The 24692-nt window shown below is 37.0% G+C and overlaps 4 protein-coding genes across 7 annotated transcripts; all 4 read left to right on the forward strand.

Moving 5' to 3' along the window:
* Positions 1-774: 774 nt before the first annotated feature.
* LOC133718563 (vestitone reductase-like) lies at positions 775-3538 on the forward strand. The gene is made up of 4 exons (XM_062145424.1): positions 775-1001; positions 1495-2019; positions 2952-3147; positions 3230-3538. The coding sequence occupies exons 1-4, from the start codon at positions 881-883 to the stop codon at positions 3369-3371; spliced, it is 984 nt and encodes a 327-aa protein (XP_062001408.1). The 5' UTR covers positions 775-880; the 3' UTR covers positions 3372-3538.
* A 1728-nt stretch (positions 3539-5266) lies between these two features.
* LOC133716047 (protein transport Sec1a-like) lies at positions 5267-13266 on the forward strand. The gene is made up of 23 exons (XM_062142784.1): positions 5267-5305; positions 5465-5530; positions 5951-6006; positions 6173-6254; positions 6833-6911; positions 7005-7055; positions 7184-7280; positions 7391-7423; positions 7546-7671; positions 7923-8114; positions 8222-8305; positions 8410-8508; positions 8591-8667; positions 9630-9726; positions 10345-10470; positions 10554-10649; positions 10877-10993; positions 11102-11182; positions 11562-11770; positions 12091-12181; positions 12276-12365; positions 12671-12775; positions 12880-13266. The coding sequence occupies exons 1-22, from the start codon at positions 5284-5286 to the stop codon at positions 12722-12724; spliced, it is 2025 nt and encodes a 674-aa protein (XP_061998768.1). The 5' UTR covers positions 5267-5283; the 3' UTR covers positions 12725-12775; positions 12880-13266.
* Positions 13267-16973: 3707 nt separating this feature from the next.
* LOC133715370 (putative disease resistance protein RGA3) lies at positions 16974-24443 on the forward strand. 4 transcript variants are annotated; one of them, XM_062141855.1, is made up of 7 exons: positions 16974-17169; positions 18162-19312; positions 19738-22469; positions 22792-22874; positions 23012-23082; positions 23221-23285; positions 23814-24443. In XM_062141855.1, the coding sequence occupies exons 2-3, from the start codon at positions 18182-18184 to the stop codon at positions 21442-21444; spliced, it is 2838 nt and encodes a 945-aa protein (XP_061997839.1). In that variant the 5' UTR covers positions 16974-17169; positions 18162-18181; the 3' UTR covers positions 21445-22469; positions 22792-22874; positions 23012-23082; positions 23221-23285; positions 23814-24443. The 4 variants fall into 4 exon arrangements, with proteins under 4 accessions (XP_061997839.1, XP_061997840.1, XP_061997837.1 ...); XM_062141856.1 differs by lacking the exon at positions 16974-17169 and adding an exon at positions 17198-17983 and having other exon boundaries at positions 19966-22469; XM_062141853.1 differs by lacking the exon at positions 16974-17169 and adding an exon at positions 17199-17983.
* Positions 21461-23830, forward strand: LOC133716604 (disease resistance protein RPS6-like). The gene is made up of 3 exons (XM_062143290.1): positions 21461-22326; positions 23221-23285; positions 23814-23830. The coding sequence occupies exons 1-3, from the start codon at positions 21461-21463 to the stop codon at positions 23828-23830; spliced, it is 948 nt and encodes a 315-aa protein (XP_061999274.1).
* Positions 24444-24692: the final 249 nt, after the last annotated feature.

A 24692-nucleotide genomic window follows, 5' to 3' on the forward strand; every position in this document is an offset into this window, starting at 1 on the left:
AGTGGGTGTCCTCTCTCTCGTCAGCTTTGGCGGACCTTTGACAGCGGAATCAAGGCTGGGCTTCTGATACTGGCTTCAATTGCGGTGCCGCAGAGTGGTGGCTGCCTTCTGGTTTGGAGGCTGTTCGAAGGTTGATTTCGCTGGGTCGGCAAAGGCATGTTTGCCTTGTTGCGGTCAACGTCAGAGATGCAGAGGTGATCAGAGGTGGAGGCCGCGCTCTGCCGTGGTTGGGTGCCCAGTGATGGCTGGGTGTCCAGATCAAAATTGACAACTTTTTGGTTGCCTTTGGGCCCAAGTCAGGATCCCTTATGGCCTGCTGCATTTTACCATCATTGATGTTGCGGAGGGCTCAAACCCTTGGGCCTGTAGTTGCTTAGTTAGCTTATTTTGTCTAGAATAAATGCATATGTTAGTGAGAAACTAAGAATATCTCTATGTGTCTTGTGGAAGTGTTTAGCTTTAGTGTACCACAATTGTGTGCTCGGCGTGTAACGTTAGGTAAACTAGATTGCCTGCAAGATGAGGTATTTTTATGTGGCATATATTACTCTGAATAGAAGTGTTTAAACGGAGTAGTCTTCTGTACTATTCTTTATCTATAAATCGGGGCACACTATTGATATGTTCTATTTTATTAAAAAAAAAATAACTAGAAAAGAACAACAACGACAATAGAGCCTTTCTAATCATGGGATAGGGACCCAGCATCCACCAAGTCACCAACAACCATGGGAAAAGTCTAGTGCACTCCAGAAGAATTGATAAGAAAGTGACGAGACAATGGAGTTGAAAAAATAGTATGGGGTAAAAATGAATACATAGATCTAGAGAATGCAACGAACAAGATTTGTGAACTGAAGACAGAGTCTCACAGATATAGATGGAAGGAGAGAAAGGTAGAGTATGTGTAACGGGAGGTTCAGGGTTCATAGGGTCCTGGTTGATTATGAGGCTTCTTGAGCATGGTTACTATGTCAATACCACTGTTAGATCAGACCCAGGTGAGCCACCTTCACAGTTTCACTTCCTTTGCTTTTATAAATGTGGGTATTAATTAATTAGTTGATTTTTCGATTAAAGAACTAGGGGTTTTAATTTTGATTGAGCTGTTTGTTTATATATCTGCTTGCCAAATTATCTCTGGGTATGTTTTGATCATAATAAATATGAACTTTCCCTTATTCAAAAAAAAAATAAAATATGAACTTTCCTTTTGTAAACCTGTAAAAGAAATTGAACCAAGTTTTAAATTTAATGCCTAGAAGTGAGTTATTGCTATGAATGTTCAAACCTTTGCCTTTCTGAAACATTTTTTCAGTATATTGGGATAAAAGGCCAATCTACAAGTTTTCTTTATTGTTGAATTGTTCTGCCTCACACATAAAGAAGTCTTTATTGTTAGCACAAACTGAAGTTTGGCGCAAATTTACTGCTAGCTACTTACTTAGTGTGTACTTGAAAATCAAATCATAACAATAATACTTTTTCAATCAGAACACAAGAAAGATGTAAGCTTCCTCACAGCTCTACCTGGAGCAGAAGAAAGGCTCCAAATTTTCAACGCGGACCTAAGCAACCCGGAAAGTTTCAATGCAGCCATCCAAGGATGCGTCGGAGTGTTCCATGTTGCTACTCCGGTTGACTTCAAAGACAAGGAACCTGAACCAGTAGTGACCAAACGATCAGTCGATGGAGCCCTTGGTATCCTCAAGGCGTGCCTATATGCAAAAACAGTGAAACGAGTTGTGTACACTTCTAGTTTATCTGCTGTTCAATTTAACAACAAGGATGTGGAAGACATGGATGAGAGTTTTTGGAGTGACACAGATTACATTAAAGCTCTAAAGCCATATGGAGGATCATACGTGATTTCGAAGACATTGACTGAAAGAGCAGTTCTTGAATTTTCGGAGAAAAATGGATTGGATGTTGTGACAGTAATTCCTTCTTTTGTTGTTGGCCCCTTCATTTGTCCCAAGTTCCCCAGCTCTATTCGATCCGCATTGGCTCTGGTTTTAGGTATGTTTAGCATAAAATGACTAAAAACACTTCTGCTTTGGTTGCATGTCCAAAAAGAACTAGTACTAGTATATCCTATACAATTTCTATTTGTGCAAACCATCTACTTTGCCTTCTGTTAAACTTGGGGGCTTCAATGGCATACAATGTACTTCCTTGAAGTTGTAAACATCATTGCATGCATCCAAGAAGTCTGTTTTAACAACGCAATTATACTCGTATTTGCAATACTACCGGATATAATGTTAGGCCTTAGGATAAGCAAACACCTAATCTATACTATTATTAAGAGAAGAGGCTTTGTTAGCCAAAATTTAAAATTTTGACAGAATTGACTCTAGAATATTAATAAACTTTGAGAATTAATTAAATCACATGGATAATTAAGACATTTACAAAATATATTTTTATTTAAAAAATTTGAAAAAAAAGTATCCACAGCCCACTTTTTTCTCTCTCACTTTCTTTTCTTTGCAATAACCAACTTTTTTCTTTTTTATTTTCTGAAAAAAAAAATTAATAACTTGCACATGCATGTGTGGAAAAATGCTAGTATAATATATATAAGGCTGTTTTGAATCAAGTATAACAACATTTTCAGACAACTCATGAGTTTAGTACATTCTTACTGAAAGTCGATGTTAGGAATAGATGTTTGACGTCTAGAATTCGATCAAGGTTCCTTATTTGGTGAAGTATCTTTTTAATCTGTATGAGTTTATATCATTCCAAGTTAGCCTGTTGGAGTCGGCAAATTTGGAAATGCTCTCTTTTCATGGATTAGTAAAGGATACTGCACATTTAAAATGACAGACATGAAAATGAAGGATCTAAAATCCAAATCTATAATAATTAAAAATTTATTTGATTCCGAAGTCCTAAACTCCTAACCACACGTCAAAAAACTTCTTTGACATCTATACTTAATGCAGGTAACAGGGATGAATATCCTATTCTTATCAATTTATCAGTGGTACATGTGGATGATGTCGCCAGAGCACACATTTTCCTTTTTGAACATCATGATGCAAAAGGGAGATACAATTGCTCATCAAATGTCATAACAATTGAAGAAATGGCCAAGTTCCTTTCTGCCAAATTCCCCGAATTTCAAATACCCTCAACAGAGTAAGTTAACTGTTCTACTTCATATTACTTCAATCTCTCTTTTTGCAATGTATTTAGTCTTGGATCTATCTATGTTTTGCAGGTCATTGAAGGAAGTTAAAGGTCCTAAGATTCCTGGTCTGTCATCAAAGAAGCTCTTGGATACGGGTTTCAAATTTAAGTATGGGGTTGATGAGATGTTCAGTGAGGCAATTCACTGCTGCAAAGAGAATGGTTATCTGTAATTCCCATCTGCCATTATAAGGTCTACATATGGTCATATGCATTTAATACATTACCGGTACAATCATTCCCAATTTGGTTGGGAAAGGAACTTTTCTGGTTTAATATTAATAATGTAGAAATAAAATGATGGGTGCGTCTATTGCCACCCTACCATTTTCTTTGTTCACCCTATAAACATTTGAATTATTGAAATATTATATTACCCAAGTGTAAAATGACTACTAAGTACATTAATTTTCTAAAAATCCAAATTTGTAAGGAAAAATTAATAAATAACCAATGAATTAAATAGAAAAATTACTTAATTTCTCATTGGATAACGTTAATCTTCATCTTCTCCATCCAAATTTGCATTTATTACTATTTTTTTGTCTTTTTGTTACCTCTTCATCCTGAATTCGTTATTTAATTTACAAATTCATTAGTGTTAACTACATCAAAATCTTTGCAATACCTTTTGTGAACACTGAAAGTAAAAATTTAAAACACACAAGAAAAATCTCAATATCTTCTTCATTACTCATAGTTATTAACTAACTAATATTTTGACATAGATTGAAATAGATGAACATTGAAGCAGAAAGAAAAAATAAAAAAAAGGAAGTAAATTAGATTATGATTTTGTCAAGAAATTTTAATATATTATAGTTTTTTTATTGGTATAAATTAAATGTGAGATTTTCATTAGAAAAATCTCTTTTAATTGGATATGTCATATAAGGATATTCTAGGAAATAGAAATGGGTTACATAAGTAAATTTAATAATTGAAATTAAAATGTAGGGTGTAATGAGCAAGTAGGGTGAACAAAGAAAATGGTAAGGTGGAAATAGCCGCACCCTAAAATGATTTGGAATGGTTAATTATTAGGGGACTGAACTCATTGAAGATGACTAAAAAGAAACTAATTGCAAATATCACGTTCATCATTCTAATAGGTTAAGGCTTGCCTTTTTTAGGTACAAAGAATCCTCATCAATGATAGTTAAATTTAGTCATATAGAGTCATTCTCAAAAAAAATAAAAATAAATAAATAAATAAATTTAGTCATATAGAGCACCCTTTCTTTCTGTGAGGCAATCAAATAGGGAAAACTGGAAAAGTGATGTTTCAAGTTCAGCACTGAGCATTGGGTCTGTGGCCCTGTCGGTGAGTGTGGGCACATTATCAAATTCAGATGCAAATTATGTAATAAACATTAGTGAGAGTCTTCTAATTTTGTTTTTGAACAATTATGTTCACCTAGTCAATAGTATGAATACTCAGCTGTACTCAATTACCGTTGAATCTAAATTCAATGGTAGAGGATACTAATGGAAATAAATAAATTCCAACCACATTATTATTTCCATCATATGATTTAGATCCAATGACAATGGAGCACAATATGAAATTAATTGAGTAAGTGAACATAACTCTATTTTTGAATAAAAATGTTATACAATTCAAAGTTTGAGATCTCTTGAGGGCCCAAAAAAAAGTCTGGTGTTAATGCACTTCTATCTTTTTGTTTTTTATGTTCAAAAGCAAAAGTTTGGTGTTAATGCCCTTCTATCTTTTTTGTTTTTTATGCTGTCGGATTTTGATGAGAGCAACGTGCACGAATTTATGTACGCTAGTTACTGATAATTGTTGATTTATGTAAATGTCCCGATACATTTCACACTAATCAAATTTTTTTATGTTTAAAGTTTTAAACCAATAATCAACATTTCGTTCACCAATCACCACTCTGTGATTAACAATACTAATAAATAAATTCTCAAAAAGAGAGAATTATGACCCCCAAAAAAAAAATTTCACATGAGAAGAGAAGAATGGAACGACGTCGTCAGCAGACAGAGTACTAATAAAGAGTACGAAGCCTTTGCTCGTCCGTAAAAGTGAAACGAAGGCGAAGCTAACGGTTCATGCGACACGTCCAAGACTTCTGTAACGACCTTCTCCTCTTTCCCGCTCCTTTCTCGCCTCTGAAACTCATTCTTCTCTTCTCTTCTCTCTCTTTCTCTCTGAATGCTTCTTTTAATTTATCACTATTTCCTGGAATTTGAAATCTGATATAATCTGCTCCTGCAACGATGTCGTTTTCAGACTCTGAATCCTCTTCCCATGGCGGAGTCTCGGAGTACAAGTGTTTCCGTCAGTTCAGCCGTGACCGTAAGTACTTTCTCTTCCGTCCGGTTCCCGACAACATGCATGAGCTACAAAATTTTGAATCCCCAGATTCTGAACGATCAAATGTAGAATTGAATGGCATTGAGGCTATGGCTTTTGGTTTATATATCTTAGGCACTTTCTGTTTTCTCACAAAATGTATGGGTGGAAATGAAATAGAAATTTTCCGGGGAGCTGTGGTCGGTTGATTATTTATAAAACCATCACCATGTAGGTCACATGTTATTCTCCGTTGTGAGGTGATGGGTTCAAATCTCACTGAGAATCGTCCGGGTGGGGATAAAAGAAAAAAATGAAATAGAGATTTGATTCTGATCATTTTCATGTTTGGATTTCCTAGGGTTGAGAAATGCGTGGAGTAACTGTAAGTTTGTGATTCAGATTCTTTGGATGGTTTTGTAGGGTTATTGCACGAAATGCTTGGATCAACCAGAACGGAGAATTCCAAGTCTTGGAAGGTTGTGTTCAATGTTTTTCCTTTATAAAGTTTTCGATTTTTCGTGTACTCATCATTGTGTACTTGGTTAGGTCAACTTGAATTATTTGCAGTGGAATGAGTTCATTTATTTACATAATGCTATTCAGCTATTGTTATTCTGATCATCCTCAAATGTTTTACAACAGGTGCTCATCATGGATAAAGTGACAGTGAAAGTCATGTCCCATTCATGTAAAATGGCAGATATCACAGACCAAGAAATTTCATGTGAGCACAACTTAATCTTTGTTGTTCGTTTTCTTTTCTCCTGCTTTCCAAATTAGGGAGTATTCCCAGTTCTTCTTACAATGTTCATGTCTCTTTTGTGTTAGATACAGGAAATCTATGCATGTGTCAATTTTCGTTTCCACCTTAATGCTTATATTTCTTCAAAGTTTGTGGTCCTAGTAATTCCAAACTGTTGATATGTACCAAGTATTTGGCTGCGGAATGAACTTTTGGTTGAAACAGAATTGAGATTGAAATGGAATGGATTCACAACAAGCTGGAATATGGAGTGAGTTAGATGGTAATATAGGAATAAATGAATATTAGTAAGGAATCTAAATATTGGTACCATCCATCAATTTGGAGAATTTACCTTCTTTTCTAAGGTTTATTCCGATGAAGTGAACACTACCAGGATTTACTGAATCATTGAAATGTGAGTGCACTGCAATGGCTACAAGTCATTGTTTACAGTATTGTGTAAAACATCTTAAGAAATATATTCATGATGTGTTTCATGATTCTTTTTATTGCATGTTAGTTGAAACTTACTAAAAATTGAGTATGTTTTATCACAGTGGTGGAAGACCTTTTTCGGAGGAGGGAGCCATTGCCGTCAATGGATGTTATTTATTTTATCCAGCCAACAAAAGAGAAGTACAGAATTTGTCAAAATATGCAATCATTATTCTGATTGTGGTTTGATTTTCGTTTAGACTCTTTTTAACCCTATCTTTTGCTAGCATGCAGTATTGTCATGCTCTTGTCTGACATGTCTGGAAGGGAGCCTTTATACAGGAAGTAAGAGTAGTTTTTTAATTTTTTTTTAAATCTTTTTCTTTTAGCTTTTATCACTTCTTAGTTCAACCGGCACCATCTGATTGTGGTTTCCTTTTGCTTTCTTGTGTATCTTTGTTTCCTCGTTCCAGAGCGTTCATATTTTTCAGTTCACCTATCCCAAAGGAACTTGTAAATCACATAAAGAGTGATACAAGTGTTTTACCACGTATAGGTGCATTGAGAGAGGTAAAAAAAAAAGAAAAAAAAAATTATCTTCTTATTGCTTTTAATCTAATAATTCTTTTGACGATTCATTTACTTCTTTTCCGATCTTATTTTTGGCTGGTAATATGCAGATGAATTTGGAATACTTTCCCATAGATAATCAGGTAATTGTATGAATATTTCATTTATCATTCCTCAAACATGGTTTATCAATAGCTTTATATATTGGAGCTGTTTACAGAAGCATGTAGGGAATACTTTCTTCAGTGTGATCATTTTAATGCAGGCTTTTATCACTGATCAAGATAGGGCATTGGAGGAGCTTTTCGGTGATGTTGAGAATTCTAAGAGAGTCGAGAAGTGCTTGAACATAATGGCAACTCGAATTGCGACAGTTTTTGCTTCAATGAAGGTATGGTCTTCATAATTCAGCATGTTGGTTTGGTAGGATGCCATAAACTTCATGAGGCTCCTTAATTACTGCAATTACTGCTTCTGGCTTATTTCCAACATGCTTGGTTCTTTTAAGTTTGTAGTAAGAATAACATAGTTGGTCACCTTTACCATTTTTGTTTTTGGGAGGGAGGGGGACAAAATTGGGTGTTTTGTACCCTGCTGTTTCTTTTTGGCTGATAATTTACAAACAAGTTTACGTTATCTCAGGAGCTGCCATATGTGCGATACCGTGCTTCCAAGGCACTGGATGAATCAGCAGAAGCAACACCTCGTGATTTAATTCCTACAAAGCTTGCTACTGCTGTTTGGGACATTCTTTCAAAATATAAATCTTCTATTCCCAACTTTCCACAGAAAGAAACATGCGACTTACTCATCTTGGATAGAACTGTTGATCAGGTTCTTATTTATTGTCCTGTATTGGCCAGCTTTTTTTTTTTTTCTTTTTGTTTTTTCCTATGATCTTATATTTTGATCTCTTGAATGTGTGGGATTCGCATGTATAGATTGCTCCTGTCATACACGAATGGACATATGATGCTATGTGTCACGATTTATTGAATATGGATGGCAACAAATATGTGCATGAGGTATGCCTTGTTGCTTTTTATAACCCTTTCCTTTTTATTTTAATACCTATTTTCAACTGCAGTTGTTTTCTCTAGATAAAGGAATGACATATATTTTATGTTAGGTTCCTAGCAAAACTGGTGGAGATCCTGAGAGAAAGGAGGTCCTTTTGGAAGATAATGATCCTGTCTGGCTCGAGATTCGCCATACACATATAGCAGATGTATATTTCACGACCTTAAACTTTTCAATTACATGAATATATTATAAGTGTGAATGCTATGGTCCACTAACTGAAATACCAGGCTAGTGAACGATTGAGCGACAAGTTCTCCACCTTTCAATCAAAGAATAAAGCTGCACAGCTCCAACAGAGTGCAAGGTTGGTTCTACTAGTGTCTAATAGGAACTCTTTGGAAGTTGTTTGCCAAAGAGGATGTATTTTACTGTTGCTGTCCTTATATTACTGGCAGTATATATGATCATTCCATTCACCTACATTCTTCGTCATCTTCTATGTATTGCGCTTCATATTATTAGAATTTGATTGAAGACCTTGATATCATGGTCTTATGGTATATAATAATATGAATGCTGTTTAACCCCATAAGAAACCTGTCCTCCATTCAGGAGTCATTGTTGAAGAAAATAGCACAAATAATCACTATGATTACACAACTTAGCTGTCTGACTAACTATTAGGAGCACGAGTTGTCCAATAGGTTTTAGTTTGCCTCTAGACCAGATAGCACATTTATCTTTTTGCTGTCACCTATAGAGAGGCAACATATGTAATATCTGTTGGGATTGAATATTTCTAGTAGATGATTAAGCATCACTTTTCAGTTGTATTTCATGTTTTCTAGGTTTCATTTCAACTGTGGAAGAAATGGAGGACTGGTTTCAAAGCTGTCCTATAACTGTGTGAAAATGACCATGTTATGGGTGTTGAAATGTGACCTCAAAAGCAGTCCAGATTATGTTTAGCATTACACGTTTCATGCTGCATCCTGCACACTGAACTTTACTCTCAGATTCCGTAATTCAGCATGGGTTTCCTTCATTAGGATCATTTGTTGATGGGGCATTTGGATTTTAGGGTTTTTGAATCATAATAGAGGAGACTTGGTCATATATTTTAAGAAATATATATCATGTAAAATGAGGACACTACACACTAATTTTAAAAGATAGTTATTTAGGTCATAAGGATATAACAGGGTATTCAAGCATTATAAATTATGTTTGCTTCTTTGTAATTGCTCTAGATTATGTTTTGAATTTAAGTTCTTATGGCTTATGAGATATTGTTTCCATACACATCTAATGTATGTATTTATGTAGAGATGGCAATGAATTATCTACACGGGACTTGCAGAAAATGGTTCAAGCTCTGCCACAATACACTGAACAAATGGAAAAGATTTCTCTCCATGTTGAGGTTTGCTTTGATCATTTTCTGGCATTGTGTGTCTTTGGATGGAATATCTATGCTTTTACTTCTGATAGAATCGTAAAGCATTAACCTATCACAATGTTAAGTAGAAGCTGGATTCATTTCTCTTTGTATGTTTGAAGGAACCAATGTCACGACACTCAGAACCATTAAAAAGCAGTTTCTCAAGATTCTAAATTATTTAATTTTTTGGAGTTTGAAGCTCAGTAACTTGTGGTCATTTGGTAATGTTCTGTGTTCTATGGTTAAAAAGAGAGGGCAGAGAAACAAAAGAGAAGTGAGATGCCAGATGTGAAAAAATATGAAGAAACCGGATAGAATTAGATTTTAGGTCTAGAAAATCATTTAATTTCTTTTAATTTTTACTTCCTTTGTTTCAAAGAAAGCCTATGTTTGGGGATGGGAAATGTTGGAGCAGAACCTGGACGGTGGTTGTAGAGAATGTCTGACTACTTTGTATCAGCATGTATGACAACCTAGCAAATTGCTTTTGGTTTATGATTTTAAGAATTGCTGTTATATGTTCCTTCTCCCATCTGCTTCTTTAGTTTTTTGGATGTAGTCTTTCATGCTGATTATTTTTGCTGGATTCTTTTGTCTTAGATTGCAGGAAAACTTAACAAAATCATCAGGGAAACAGGACTTCGAGACCTTGGGCAACTGGAGCAGGATCTTGTTTTTGGAGATGCAGGAGCCAAGGATGTCATCAATTATCTGAGGACCAATCAGGTGATGTACAGAGGACATGTAGCTGAGTACTAAGTACTTGTTAACACTCAATAGTATTTTATTCATTTCTCTGATTTACGCAGGATACAAGTCCTGAAAATAAGTTGCGTTTGCTAATGATTTATGCCTCTGTATATCCTGAGAAGTTTGAAGGGGACAAAGCTAATAAGCTAATGCAGGTAGCTATAGCTTTCAATTCCTTTTTTTTCATGTGGAAATTACTATAATTAGTTGTTTCCTGTCTTCCTCTGATGAAGTAAGCACCCTCAACTCCTTTCAGTTATTAGGAATTTATGGATATGTTAAAATCCGAGTGAATATCTAATATTTAGACTAGTTAGGTTAACTTCTAAAAGAGAAAGAAAAAACTATTGTTAAATTAATTGGTTTTTGTTTATCTACTTAGTTGGCAAGGTTATCACATGAGGACATGAAGGTTGTGGATAACATGCGATCGCTTAAGGGATCATCAGATTCCAAAAAGACGACTGGTAGCTTTTCACTCAAGTTCAATAATGCGAAGGTAAGCACATTAGATGCTTTTGTCTATTAGTGAAGAATCCTTTATCAGAAAACAAGCAGCGGGCAAAGCAAGGCTTCAGTTCATAAATTTTCTTGTTTTAATAATCAGACTAAACAAGCAGCGAGAAAGGATCGTGAAGGTGAAGAGGAGGAAACGTGGCAATTATTCCGATTTTTTCCACTGATGGAGGTATGTATGCTTGAACATCATGCAGGCCTCTCCACATGTATTCCTTCCACAACATGCAACATTTTTTCAACTGGTGTTTTTAATCTGAACTACAACCCCACTCTACACTCTCTCCTTCTGACAGATGGGAATAGAGACTGGTCTTGGTGATTCTATAGCATTAGTTAAGTATGACAATCTATAGTATCAAGAAAATAAACAAACACACTTATTCATAAAATAAACGTAAAGATGCTCGCCAAAGAAGAAAGGTAGAAGAGTGTGTCCAAACCACAGACAGATTTGAAGCTGAATTAGTTTACAAAAGTAGGATTTGTAATTGGAGCTTAATTTTTTTTATTATAAAAGCAGTATCTGATTAGATTTTTTTTTTTTTTAGGAACTCATTGAAAATCTTAACAAAGGTCTATTACCAAAGGATGAGTATTCATGTATGAATGAACCTGGTCCAACTCCTGAGCCAGGAAGCCAGAGGCGTACTCAGAGTACATCTGAAAGGTCAACTCAGTCGACTAATCCCCATTCGATAAGATCAAGGAGAACTGCAAATTGGGGACGGGCTCGGCATTCTGATGATGGATATTCAAGGTAGCGTCACAGTGCCCGTATCTAGTTGAGTATTATGCTCACTCGCTAATGTGCAGAGATTTCCAAACTTCCACAATGTGGCCAGGTCATCTTTTGAATTAAATTTCTTGAGATCATACTAGTCCATATGGTCATATCCCCTGCCACTCCTAACATACTTTGTCAGAAACAAGATGATATCTGATTTAGTATTTGGTTGTTGATAGAACTTCAGCGCCTTTTTTTTTTTTTTTTGAATTTTAAAAGATGTTAATATGGAAACTCTGACCTGCGTGACTCTTGGATCTCAACTATTTGTTGCTCTTCTACTACTTTTGTAGTGATTCGATTTTGAGAGGTGAGTCTACGGATTTCAAGAAGTTGGGGAAACGTATTTTTGTATTTATGATTGGTGGGGCAACTCGATCGGAGGTAGGATTTGTCAAAAACTTTTCTGCTTGGTTTATATATCTGCATAGTGGTTTTACAGATCTCCCCTCATGTATTATATTGGTGCGATCTTCAGCTACGAGTTTGTTACAAGATGACAACAAAATTGAAAAGGGAAGTAATCCTTGGAACTACCAGTATCCAAGAACCACCACAGTATATTACGGTATGTATGCACATACCAATCTCATCATTTTCTTTCTGGAATTACATCAAATACCACATGCAGTTTGGTTAGGAATAGTCTTTTTAGTTTTCAACCACATTATAATACGGTATGTATGCCCATACTATTCTCATCATTTCCTTTCTGGAATCACATAAAATACTGCATGCAGTTTAGATAGGAATCTAGACATTTTTAGTTTTCAATCACTTTTCAGAGAATGAATATAGACTAATTATTGCACAAGATATCAATTGCAGCTCATCTGTTTATGTGGTTTCTTATGATTATTCCATATGTTCCAGAAACTGAAGCTGCTATCAGAAAAAGAACTGTCAGTTGATGGCCTTAAACTCTAAATTAAAGGGTGCCAGTGGATTCCCAAATGCACCTTTGCTCTATGAAACAAGGTTGGCCATAATGTTTCATTATCATTGTTCTGTCTATAGCCTCCTATTGCCCTCACTCTTTGGCATTGAAGGAAACAATGACATTTTTTCCTGTGTTTTCGCAGATTCATTGCCTGTTGAAGCATGGTTGTGTACAAGTTACATAAAAGAACCTGCAGCTCCATGATGCATATATATACTTCTATTCAACTGGTAATCGCTGTTCATATCAGAGAGTCGGAAAGGGGTTGGTAGCTCCCAAATACAAAAGGGCCATTAGGATTCTGCATTGGAATTGAATCAGCCAAGTGTGTTATCTATACATTTTGAACGAGTGTTCATTCTGTTCTTGCCAACACCTGACTGCATGTATATGGGTGTGTTTCAGATTTGTGATATCAATTATTATGATTCAAACTATCTCAGTGATAATGGTACCTGATGTATGTAATGACTCACTCTAAAGATGAAATTTCATTTGAGTGCTTAGGATGGCAATATACGATTGACTCTTAAAAGCCTATATAGTATGTGGATGGTTTGATCTTTCTGCTTCCTTAATTGGAAATCTAGACTTTGTTGTACAGTCCAGGAGCAAAGTTCAAAATGTGCAAACCTCGGGCAATAAGAGGATTAAGAGCTATAGTTGTAATCATGCCACTCTAACATTTAGATTGAACCAACAACAAAATTACTATACTGCTTATACAAATAGAAAATGGTTTTTGTCCATTTACACCATTTTTAGAGATTTTTTTCTCACTTATCCCATTAAGTTTTTTTAATTCCCTCCTACCCAAAACACTCTAAGGAGGTCTTCCCTAATACCCCATTAAGATTTTTTTTTTGTTTTTTAATTTTTTTTAATACCATTTTACCCTCACCCCTTTATTACTTAGAGAGAGAGAGAAAATGGAAGAGAGAGAAACCATGAGAGACTTCGCCGGAGCCCGGTCGCCGGAATCCGGTCAACTTTCGCCAGATTCCGGTCAACGGTCGTCGGATTTCGGTCAAATTTCGCCAGATTCCAGTCACCGGCTACCACCCACCGGAATTTGCTGAAAATCTCACCGGAAAGTTTTTTTGCCCCCAATAAACGTCTATTGCCCCCCAATAGACGACTATCAGCCATGTATTGCCCAGTAGATGATTATCAGCCATGTATTGCCCCCCAATAGAGGGACAATAGACCTCTATTGCCCCCTAATAGACTACTATCAGTCATGTATTGCCCCTCAATAGATGACTATCAGCCATGTATTGCTCCCCAATAGACGTCTATTGCCCTCCAATAGGACTTTCAATCGCTAGAATGAGAATTAATCTCCCTAAATTTAGACAACTAAAACTTTGATTATAAAAAAAAAAGGAGATTACATCAATTCAAAACGTCTATTGCCCCCCAATAGACATTCAAATTTTTTTTTTCTTTCACTGTCCCGTTACTTAAAAAAAAAAAAAAAAAAAAAAAAAAAAACTGATTGGGCACCAGAAAATGATCTTGCCCCCCAATAGATGATTATCAGCCATGTATTGCCCCCCAATAGAGGGACAATAGACCTCTATTGCCCCCTAATAGACTACTATCAGCCATGTATTGCCCCTCAATAGATGACTATCAGCCATGTATTGCTCCTCAATAGACGTCTATTGCCCTCCAATAGGACTTTCAATCGCTAGAATGAGAATTAATCTCCCTAAATTTAGACAACTAAAACTTTGATTATAAAAAAAAAAAAAAGATTACATCAATTCAAAACGTCTATTGCCCCCCAATAGACATTCAATTTTTTTTTTCTTTCACTGTCCCGTTACTTAAAAAAAAAAAAAAAAAAAAAAAAAAAAACTGATTGGGCACCAGAAAATGATCTGGGCACCCATGTCATCTTCTCCCATCTTTCCGACTGCATACCCGAGACCGGAAGTAGTCTTCCGGCGAGGCAAAGATCGTGGATGATGTCGCTGACGTCCTCCGGGAGCTCGAGCCCAGAGCCTCCTCGAAACCCGATCTGATTCACTCATTTCCATGTCGCTGACGTCCTTCGTGGATGATGGTCGTCTGCTTCGCCGTGACAGGATCGGCCTAGTCCAAATCAGTTCTCTCTTCGTTCTCTGTGACCTAAATTTCAATACTGAGAGGTTCAATTTCGAACAACAGTGAGGAATTGATTTACAGAGCTTGGATTACTTCACTTACTTTGAATTGAGCTTGCTTCATGTCTCTGGAGAGATCGGCGATTTTTTTGCGGAGATCGGGGAGGTCCTCGACGACGGAGTCGAGGAGGGCCAGCCAGCCGGAGACGGCGACGGTGTTTTCGTTGAGGGATTTGCAGAGGGAGAGGCAGTGGATGAGGACGAAGATTTTGCCTTTGGAGTAAGACGACATTGTTTTGAGGGCGGCGCTGAGGTCCGCGGCGATGCCCCTGAGGGCGGTGAGGACGGAAGGCGACACCACATGAAACCGGAAACGAAGCCGGATTCCTCCGATCTCCGAGTTGCTGCGTCGTCACCGGAGCTGGAGGGGAGAGAGAGAGAGAGGGTCGTGTCGAGCGCCGGAGCCAGAAGAGAGAGAGGACTGGGTCGATCGCCGGAGCCAGAGGAGAGAGAGCCGGAGGTCAGTTGGGAGAGAGGAGAGAGAGTCAGAGAGATTGATATTGAGTGGTGAAGCTGTAATTTATTAATTGTGTTTAGGGCAAAATAGTCATTTGTTGTTAAATTGTGTAGGTGGGATGAAAAAACTGTTGCTGGGGTAAGTGGGATAATTTTTTGTTATTTTGGTGCTTTTGGTCAAGAACCCAATAGAAAATGCATCAATCAACTATGTCGGCACTGGCACCCTTAGTGGGAATGAAATTGTTTTTAAAAATGTTATCCACAATCGAGATCGCGAAGTAGTTTAAGCAACTGAGAGTTTGACATCAGCAGATGCACGAGAATCTCCCTCCAGTAAACTAATGTTGTCTTCCCAAAGAGATGCATTGTTGGATCATTTGAGCAGCTGGGAACTTGGAACCATTTCTTGCAAGCCTCTTCCTATGTTCAAGCAAAAACCTCGCGAGAGTAACCACACACTGATGGATCATGGATCCCTTGAAATGTATCAACATTTCTTTTAGGTGATACAAGAAGTCACTTATGGACCCGAGTCTGGGACTCAAATCCGAAGTTCCGAACTAAATGATCCGATATTCTTAGTTAATTTTATCATTAATAAAGTAATTTAGGCTTCACAATCCTTATAAATCCATCCACAATGTTATATGTTTCCAATGTGAGAGTTATTTATAGTTCTCACATTGTAAACACGTCCCCGCACGTGCGGTGATTTCTCAAGCCATACACGTGGACAACATATATTGGGTAACGTGAAACTAGTGTGGTCGCGAGGCATGACACGTAAGATAATCTTTTGTGATACCATGATAAAGTAATATGAGCTTCACACTCAAAACCAATTGACAATGAATGAAGTTGATGCTGACTCAAACCCTTATAAACTCATAGGCAATGTCTTCATTTTCTCGTGTGGGATTTATAATCTCAACACGCTCCCGCATGTATGGCGAATTTTCAAACTATACATGTGAACAACTTATATGGGTAACGTGGAGCTTATGTAGCCTTTAGGTATGCACACGTGCAATAATTCACTTTGATACGATGATAAAGTAAAATGAGTTTCACATTCAAAACTTATTGACAATCGATGGAGTTAATTTGGATCAAACATATAGGCAAGATCTCCATTTTTTTCATGCGGGTTCATATAAAGTAATCTAGGCTTCACAACCAAAACTAATTAGCAAAGGATGTAGTGGCTCAAATCATTATAATCTCCTAGGCAAAAGTCTCCATTTTTCCAGGTGGGATTCATATTCTTAGCATGTCCCCACATGTGTGGCAAATTTTTAAGCCATACATGTGAATAGCTTATATTGGGTGACATATTCCGAGGCATGCACACGTGGGATAATTTGCTCTGACACCATGATAATATGGGCTTTTCACATCCAATGATCCAAACTCAATTGATAATGGATGAAAATGGCCAAAACCTTATAAACTCAAAAGTAAGATCCTCATATTTTTTCATGTGGAAATTATACTATCAACACGCTCTCACACGTGTGACGAATTTTCAAACCATACACGTGAACAATTTTATTTTAAAAACAACAAAACAACAACTCACCAATCATCAACTCCCTCCCAACAACATTTCCACCACCAGGCCTCCCTGGATATTTATTCCTCTTCCCACTAATCAGTTGACTCTGTCTACACCCATCAAAACCCATTTCCTCGCGCTCCCTCAACTTGTAGTTAAATACAAGTCTACAACTACAAGCACTCAAACTTGCGCTCTCTTGCAAGATAGTCACTATCACCTCCGCATCGTTACCTCTATCACTCAGGCGAGTCTTCTTGCTCTACCATTAACTATATATATATTTCTGTGGGTTATTTGGTTGTGTTTAGTTTGTGGTAAAATGCTAAAACAGATACTGTTCACTTGTGGAGTATTCATAGTCATTAGTCAGTGTCAATCTGATTTTCATGTGTGTGTAGCTTTACATAATGAAGTGGCTTTTGAATTTGAACTGGTATGGTCTTCTTTGTTCTTTTTCTAAATTTTCTGTAGCATCGATTGAGCTCTAATGAATCCGTGTTTGATTCTACTGTGTATATTCCACTTGAGAATCCCCAAATTTTGAACCCAGTTACTGTTGGTTCCTATTCCTCATGTCAGTCATGAATATCAGCTTAATGGAGCCAATCTACAAGTAATACTCCACTCCAGTCATATCACCAGGTTGTAGACCCCGGTCTCATTTGTTGCTTTTAGGCATTTTTGCACTATAATGAATCAATCAAAATCAGATAAAAGGAAGAAGAGAATCAGATTTGCGGCAAGAATTATCGAGCTGAGAGATGGTGAAAGCGGTAGTTTTGACAATTTGAGTAACAAAAATGAAAGGGGTATATTTTGTAAATGGGAAGTGTAAATTTGGTTAATCATTTTTTCTTCTTCTGTTACTTGATGTTCTTGAAGAAAGAAACAAAACTGATCTTAGTGATTGATAAAAAGCTGTCTAAAAGTAAAAAGTAGTAGCTTTAGTAACTATCCCTTTTGGATGCGTAATTCTGCTGAGAGAATCGTCCCTATTTATAGAGAAGCCTGTGCCAGTTTATCAAGGGTTATGATTCAATTGCGAAAAATAACCAAAGGTGAGTTTAAGGTGTTTCATAAATAGGCCGGCCATGATCAAGTTTACCATTCCAGGAATGCTACTGGAACTATGCTTCTCACATAATAGTGTCTCTGCTCTATCAGTCTATCTTCTAGTTTTCTGATTAATAAAGCCAGCTTTAATTCTAATTTTTTTTTTCTTCGTGTTGTCTGTAGTAGCTAGCATTGAAAGAAAGATGGCAGAGTTTCTTACTTTTGCTGCCCAGGGAATACTGACAAGGGTGGCTTTACTTGCCGAACAAAATTTCAGCCTTTTATGGGGATTCAAAGGAGAACTTCAAATACTGCGTGATTCGTTATCCCTGATTCAGGCTATGTTACGAGATGCTGAACAACGACAAGATCGGGCTCCTGAGGTGCTGAAAATCTGGGTGAAGAAACTTGAAGACATAGCTCATGATGCGGATGATGTATTGGATAAGTACGAATATGAAGTTCTACGGCGTAAGGTGGTACTTCAAAATCAGATGTACAAAAAGGTGCAAAACTTCTATTCACTCCATAATCCATTAGCATTTCGTGTAAACATGGCACATAAAATTAAAAAAATCAACTTATCCTTGGTGAATTTGAAGAATGAGGCAGCTAGCATTGGGTTAGTGTCCTTAGATACTACTTCTCATGATATTGATGCAAGAGTTGACAGGGAAACCGACTCCAACTTTCAGATAGATGAAAACAACATAATTGGAAGGGGGGAGCTTCTGTCAGTTATAGTTAAAACCTTGATTGATTCAAACAATAACCTAGAAAATACTCCTTCTGTGATGGCAATTGTAGGATTAGCTGGAATAGGGAAGACAACTTTGGCTAAATCAGTTTATCATGACTGTCAGATAGATACACACTTTCACACAAAAATATGGATATGTGTATCTATCCCTTTTGAGGTGAAAGCGATTCTAAGTGGGATCTTGGAATCTCTTAAACCAGAAAAGGCTGGAATAAAAGGGAAGGATGCAATATGTAAAAACCTGCAAGAAGATTTGAAAGGGAAAAGATATCTTCTCATACTAGATGATGTTTGGAATGATAATCCTCAAAAATGGGATGATTTGATGAGTTGTTTGTTAAAAGTCAATGATACCCGAGGAAGTAATATTATTGTCACAACCAGAAGTGACAGAGCTGCAAAAGTTGTTGAGACGCTTCCAAGATGTGATATGAGAAAACTATCGGACAATGAATGTTGGCTCATATTAAAGGATAAAGCTGTTCCCTTTGGGAGTGCTCCCATGTCTAAAGAGCAAGAGCTAACTGGAAGGAAGATTGCTAAAAAATGTGGAGGTGTACCATTAGTTGCAAAGGTATGTCAATTTACTTATTTGGTTTCGGTATTATCAATTATTGGGATATTTGACTATCAGCTAGATTTTAATAACTACACTTCTGTTGGATAGTGAAACTTTTAAGTAAATACCTGAAGAATGAATGACATCTAGTGAGCACTGATGAGTGCTGATGACCACAGATCTAAGCAGCCATCTTCAATTAAGTTGCTTATTGTTCGTGGCGTTAAGTTACCAATATATTAATGAACCAGCTCATGCAGTGTTAGACTACTCTCCATGATCTACCAATGGACGGAGCTGGTCTATACTGCATGGGTTGGTATACCATTAATGTATTGAGATACTATTGTATTGAAGACTTTCCACTGTTTGTTGTCATAATGTTGATTTTGCACTAATATGTTTTAATATATAGAAATTCTGTAATTCATGTACAATAGGTTTTGGGAAGTATAATGCGTTCTAAAAACAGTGATGAATGGTCGGCAATTGAAGAAAGTACATTATGGGAGTTACCAGAAGAAGAAAATAGGATCTTTTCGGTTATGAAGTTGAGTTTTGATGAATTGAAATCACCATCTTTGAAACAATGCTTTGCATATTGCTCAGTGTTCATGAAAGGTTTCAAAATTGAAAAGAATGATTTGATCCAACTTTGGATGGCTCAGGGATTGCTTCACCCTTCTCCCAATCGAGAGATGGAGGATACAGGCAATGCATATTTCAATATTCTATTGGAGAACTCTTTCTTTCAAGATGTTACCAAGGATGAATTCGGTGTTATCACCCATTGCAAGATGCACGATCTTGTGCATGATCTTGCTGAACATGTATCAAAATCAAAGAGCAACTCCAATGACATTCGACATGTGGGGCACATTCATACTTCAGTGCTGCAAAGTATACCAAAAAGAAGTGTTCAGAAATTGCACTCGTTTTTTCTGAATCCTTATTTCCAAGTTGTTCTTGATAACATCTTTCCCAGCTTTAGATGTTTGCGTGTTTTGAACTTGTACATGGTAAATATTCTGAAATTGCCAATTTCAATTGGAGACTTGCTACACTTGAGGTACCTGGAAATATCTAGAACACAAATCACAACACTCCCCAAGTCTATTGGCAAGCTTTATAACCTACAGACGCTGAGAATGTACGGCCTGAAGCTTATTAAATTTCCAAAGGAAATGAGAAATTTAATCAGCTTGAGACATGTTAAGTTTGATGCTCGGTTATGTTTCAATAAATTTCCAGTTGGAATTGGGCGACTCACGAATCTCCAGTCAATTCCATTTTTCATTGTGGGTCAAAAGGGAAGTCCTGGAATTGAGGAGTTGGCCAGCTTAAATCAATTGAAAGGCAACTTGTCTATTTATCATCTGGAACTTGTGAAAGATGGAGATGAAGCAAAGAAAGCAAATTTAGTGGAAAAGACAAGGATTCGAAAATTAAGCTTTGAGTGGGCAAAGTACTGGCCGCCAGGAAACAAGCATGATGAAGATGTCCTGGAGGGCCTTAAACCACCTCCTCAATTGGAATGCTTGGAGATTAACAACTTTATGGGTGATAATTTACCATCATGGATTGAGACAAATGCATTGTTCCCTGCATTGAAAACATTGTCTATTATAGAAGCAAGTAATCTTCTTCAATGGATGGAAGCTGAAGTGTTGCCAGCGTTTCCTTGCCTTGAGGAGCTGTCCTTGCTTCATTGTCGCCAGTTGACAATTGCTCCCAGTCACTTTCCATCTCTACGGAGGTTGGTCATAGAACACATGGATAGTTGCAATCCAATAGCAAGTATTCTGAGCAATAGGTTGACCACTCTTACTTCCCTGACAATTATGAATGTGAAGGGACTTACTTCTCTGCCAGATGGAACATTAAGCAACAACAAGAATCTTGCCTATTTGGAGATAAGAAGTTGCCAAGATTTGACTTCTATTGGTCCTGATGTATTAATGGGTTGTTGCACAGCTCTTCGGTCACTGAACATTTCAAAGTGTCCTAATCTGAGGTATTTACCGGAAGGGCTACACCCACAGTGTCTTAAGCAGTTAATTATAGACAATTGCGAGAGTCTAGAGTTCATTCCAATTGCAGAAGGCCTTACATCTCTCCAGGAACTGTCTATTTTAGGCTGGTCCTAAGTTATGTAGTCTACCTATGGGGTTAGAAAGTTGCACCTCTCTTGAAATGTTGGAAATAGGGAGCTGCTCTAAAATAACTTCCATTCCAATAGGTCATGGCCTTCCACTCCTTCGCGGATTAGATATTGTAGATTGTCTTCAACTATCAAGCCTACCGAGTTGGCTAGAGTACTGCACCTCTCTTCAGAATTTGAGCATAAGAAATTGTGATAAGCTAACCTCAATTTCACTTCACAGTCTCCCATCCCTCGGCAAGTTGTCTATAAAGTATTGTGAGAGTCTAGAGTCAGTTTCCACTGTACAGGGCTTCACATCACTCCGTCAATTCATAATTGAAGGTTGTGAGAGATTGACTTGTTTGCTAATCGGGCAAGAAGCTTTTCCGAAGCTGAAATCACTCAACATCTCTATGTGTGGAAGCTTGAGGTATTTATCGGATGGGTTACAAAGCCATGTCTCTCTTGAAAAGTTGATGATAAGCTATTGCCGTAATCTGCAGACTATTCCAAGTTTAAGTAATCTCACCTCCCTTCAAATGTTGAATATTTCCAATTGTTCTGGATTAACAAGTCTACCCGGTGGGGTAGCATTAGAAATAGCATCCTCACCTACCAGCCTCACCTGTCTGAAGGAATTGGAAATTGGTGGATTCAAAAAGGATCTTGAGTCATTCCTTGCTTTTGAAGTTACATCACAACAGCTTGATGTGCTAAGGTTGTGGGGGTGGCCTAAGCTCAAGTCTCTGCCTGAACAAATTCAACACCTGACTCTTTTGAGAAAATTGACTATACAGTCCTTCGAACAAGTGGAGGCTTTTCCAGAATGGTTTGGAAACCTTGCATCTCTCGTGGTCCTACGTATTCAGAATTGCTCTAGTCTGATGTATCTACCATCAGTTGGATCGATGCAACGCCTCACCAAATTAAAACAGTTAGAAATTTCCTCATGTCCCAAATTACAAGAAAGATGCAGCAAGGCGAGTGGCCCAGAATGGCCCAAGATTTCCCATATTCCAAACATTTATTGTGAGTTTTTCTTCTTTTTTCTCAAATTTATTGTTATTAATCATGATTTATTTATTTTCTAAAATGTATTGCATGATACGAATATCCAAATAGTGCTTTTTCCTTGATTACGAATCCTATAAATCAGTGACAAGAATGGTTGGCTCCTTGTCTTAACTTCCCATCAGATTGTCAAAGTAGTAGTATCTGATTGTTGTGAACATCATTAACTCAAAATCAGTCGCTCTTCTGAATCTACCATTTTCTTTGTGAAGCATAGCTAAAAATGTTAATCTTCACCACTTTTGTTTCCCTTTCCTCTGATCAAACTTCGTTTTATTAGTTGATGGGTACCTGTCAACGGTGGAAAAAGTTGAAGTTATGGATTGGTCCAGTTGTGGAAGATGAATTACTCTCATTCTATATGTAAGTACAAGTAACTCCTCATGATCTCTGCTGTCCGTCCTTCATTAGATTAATTTAACTAGCTTTTTCATTATTCCCTAGCTTCTTATCTTCCTCATCAATGTAGTCACAATTTTTATTTTGGCATAATTTGTAAGTGGGCTTTTAGGGCCTTTTGCTCATCAACTGGAGGAACAATTTATGTGCCATACACGCAAACAGAACCTAGGTAAGCACCCTTTCTAGTTTTTCCCGCATATATACTTATTTCTTTGGAGAGATCAATACACAGATACTAGCTGACACTAATTCATGAGAAATACCTTCTTTTTTTTCCAAACTAATGGTTTAGTTGTATCTGTTACAGCTTTGTAGAAGGAAAACCGCAAAATGTATTGGTTTCTGCGGAAGTGTTGAATGGCACTCCAACAGGTATATGTTCTCTCTGCTTGTTTTTGAATTTGTTGGTTTCTGCAAAATGTGTTGGTTTACTATATATTGTTATCAATAAGGTTCTCATTACAGTAAAGTAGGTTGTTGTTTCAGTATTAAGTCCTAAAAGTAGTAATTGTATGTATGTATCTCATATATTAAAATATCCTCAACATATTGTAGAACTTTCCCCATATGGAGATGCCGACACTTTGATGTAATAAAGTTTTTCCTTTTTTTTGGAAGTTTGCATGCTACTTCTGATATCTTGACATAATTTAAATGCTAAACAAAAATGAAAAATGAATTACAGAATCTAGTTCATGCAAATTGGTCTAATAGAAGTAGATGAAGCTTCTTAACACCCCTTAACCTTTATTATGCAACATTCAACTGGTTCTTCCTGCAAACCTATCAAGCATTATTGATAGAGTACGGAAAATACCTACAATTTGGTGAGTGTTATTAGCCAATTTCATAGTGTTGCAGCTAGATTTGTAATTTGCGTTTTTGTGCATATTTCTACAGCTTCATTTGAATTGTGAGGGGTGAGATTTGCACTCTTTTTAAACACCAGATGGGAAGTAGTAACCGAGGCATTTTAATTTAGTTGACATGCACAGTCATTGATTCTGAACTGGAAGTGAATGAAGCACACAGATACTTGCGAGGACTCCTGGGGAGGCATTCAGTTGTGGTGGTTTGAGCAATCCTAACGGGTATTAACCTTTTGGGTGGCAGGCGCGCACTGCAATTGATCAACTTGTTTGGATAGCATCTCCCACATGTAGTTGGTTCCCTTTCATCAGTGAGCAAGTTGATATGTCCTCCTGAACGGTGCTACGTGTAGATGGGGGTGGATATATAGGCCATCCTTTTCCTTAACATTTTGCAGAAAGACTGCAAGACAGGATCTTTTGCCATTTTTGGTATCAGTGGTTTCATTGACGATACTGAAGATTTGGCAATCTATTGTAAAGACTACAAACTACTAGGAACTTTGGCTTGTCATAATGTCTCATGGATGACACCTAAATTAGAGTTTCAGTGGATGATACAGAATGTGGTCGCCGTCAGAAAAGAACTGCCAATTAATGGCCTTAAAATCTTAATTTGCAGTTCCAGTGATACCTAAGGCCAAAATGCACCTTCACATACTCTTTAATTGCAGGTTGGCCACCTTGGTTCATTATTGTTCTGTTTTATATTAGCCTCCTATTACTCTCACCCTTCGGCATAAACTATGAAGGAAACATTGATAATTTTGCTTTGTTTTCTGGAGATTAATGATTGCCTTTTGAAGGATAGCTGTTGACCACTTCAAAAACTGAACCAGTTTCGAGAAGCATAAATTATTTGACTGGTAAATCCCTGCTTGTATCAGGAAATGAGAAAGGGGATAGTAGC

Source organism: Rosa rugosa, chromosome 6 (genome assembly GCF_958449725.1).
Source record: "Rosa rugosa chromosome 6, drRosRugo1.1, whole genome shotgun sequence".
Taxonomy (NCBI): domain Eukaryota; kingdom Viridiplantae; phylum Streptophyta; class Magnoliopsida; order Rosales; family Rosaceae; genus Rosa; species Rosa rugosa.

What these genes read in the sequence shown, in the direction of transcription:
- LOC133718563 (XM_062145424.1), top strand. Translation starts at nt 881, where the DNA reads ATGGAAGGAGAGAAAGGTAGAGTATGTGTAACGGGAGGTTCAGGGTTC. An exon ending in CGCATTGGCTCTGGTTTTAG is followed by an intron (nt 2,020 to 2,951) that starts GTATGTTTAGCA and finishes TACTTAATGCAG; the next exon opens with GTAACAGGGATGAATATCCT. An exon ending in TTTCAAATACCCTCAACAGA is followed by an intron (nt 3,148 to 3,229) that starts GTAAGTTAACTG and finishes TATGTTTTGCAG; the next exon opens with GTCATTGAAGGAAGTTAAAG.
- LOC133716047 (XM_062142784.1), top strand. Translation starts at nt 5,284, where the DNA reads ATGCGACACGTCCAAGACTTCT. An exon ending in AGAATTCCAAGTCTTGGAAG is followed by an intron (nt 6,007 to 6,172) that starts GTTGTGTTCAAT and finishes GTTTTACAACAG; the next exon opens with GTGCTCATCATGGATAAAGT. An exon ending in ACTTTCCCATAGATAATCAG is followed by an intron (nt 7,424 to 7,545) that starts GTAATTGTATGA and finishes ATTTTAATGCAG; the next exon opens with GCTTTTATCACTGATCAAGA.
- LOC133715370 (XM_062141853.1), top strand. Translation starts at nt 17,890, where the DNA reads ATGCGTAATTCTGCTGAGAGAATCGTCCCTATTTATAGAGAAGCCTGT. An exon ending in ATTGCGAAAAATAACCAAAG is followed by an intron (nt 17,984 to 18,161) that starts GTGAGTTTAAGG and finishes TGTTGTCTGTAG; the next exon opens with TAGCTAGCATTGAAAGAAAG. An exon ending in GTGTACCATTAGTTGCAAAG is followed by an intron (nt 19,313 to 19,737) that starts GTATGTCAATTT and finishes CATGTACAATAG; the next exon opens with GTTTTGGGAAGTATAATGCG.
- LOC133716604 (XM_062143290.1), top strand. Translation starts at nt 21,461, where the DNA reads ATGGGGTTAGAAAGTTGCACCTCTCTTGAAATGTTGGAAATAGGGAGC. An exon ending in CAGAATTGCTCTAGTCTGAT is followed by an intron (nt 22,327 to 23,220) that starts GTATCTACCATC and finishes TATCTGTTACAG; the next exon opens with CTTTGTAGAAGGAAAACCGC.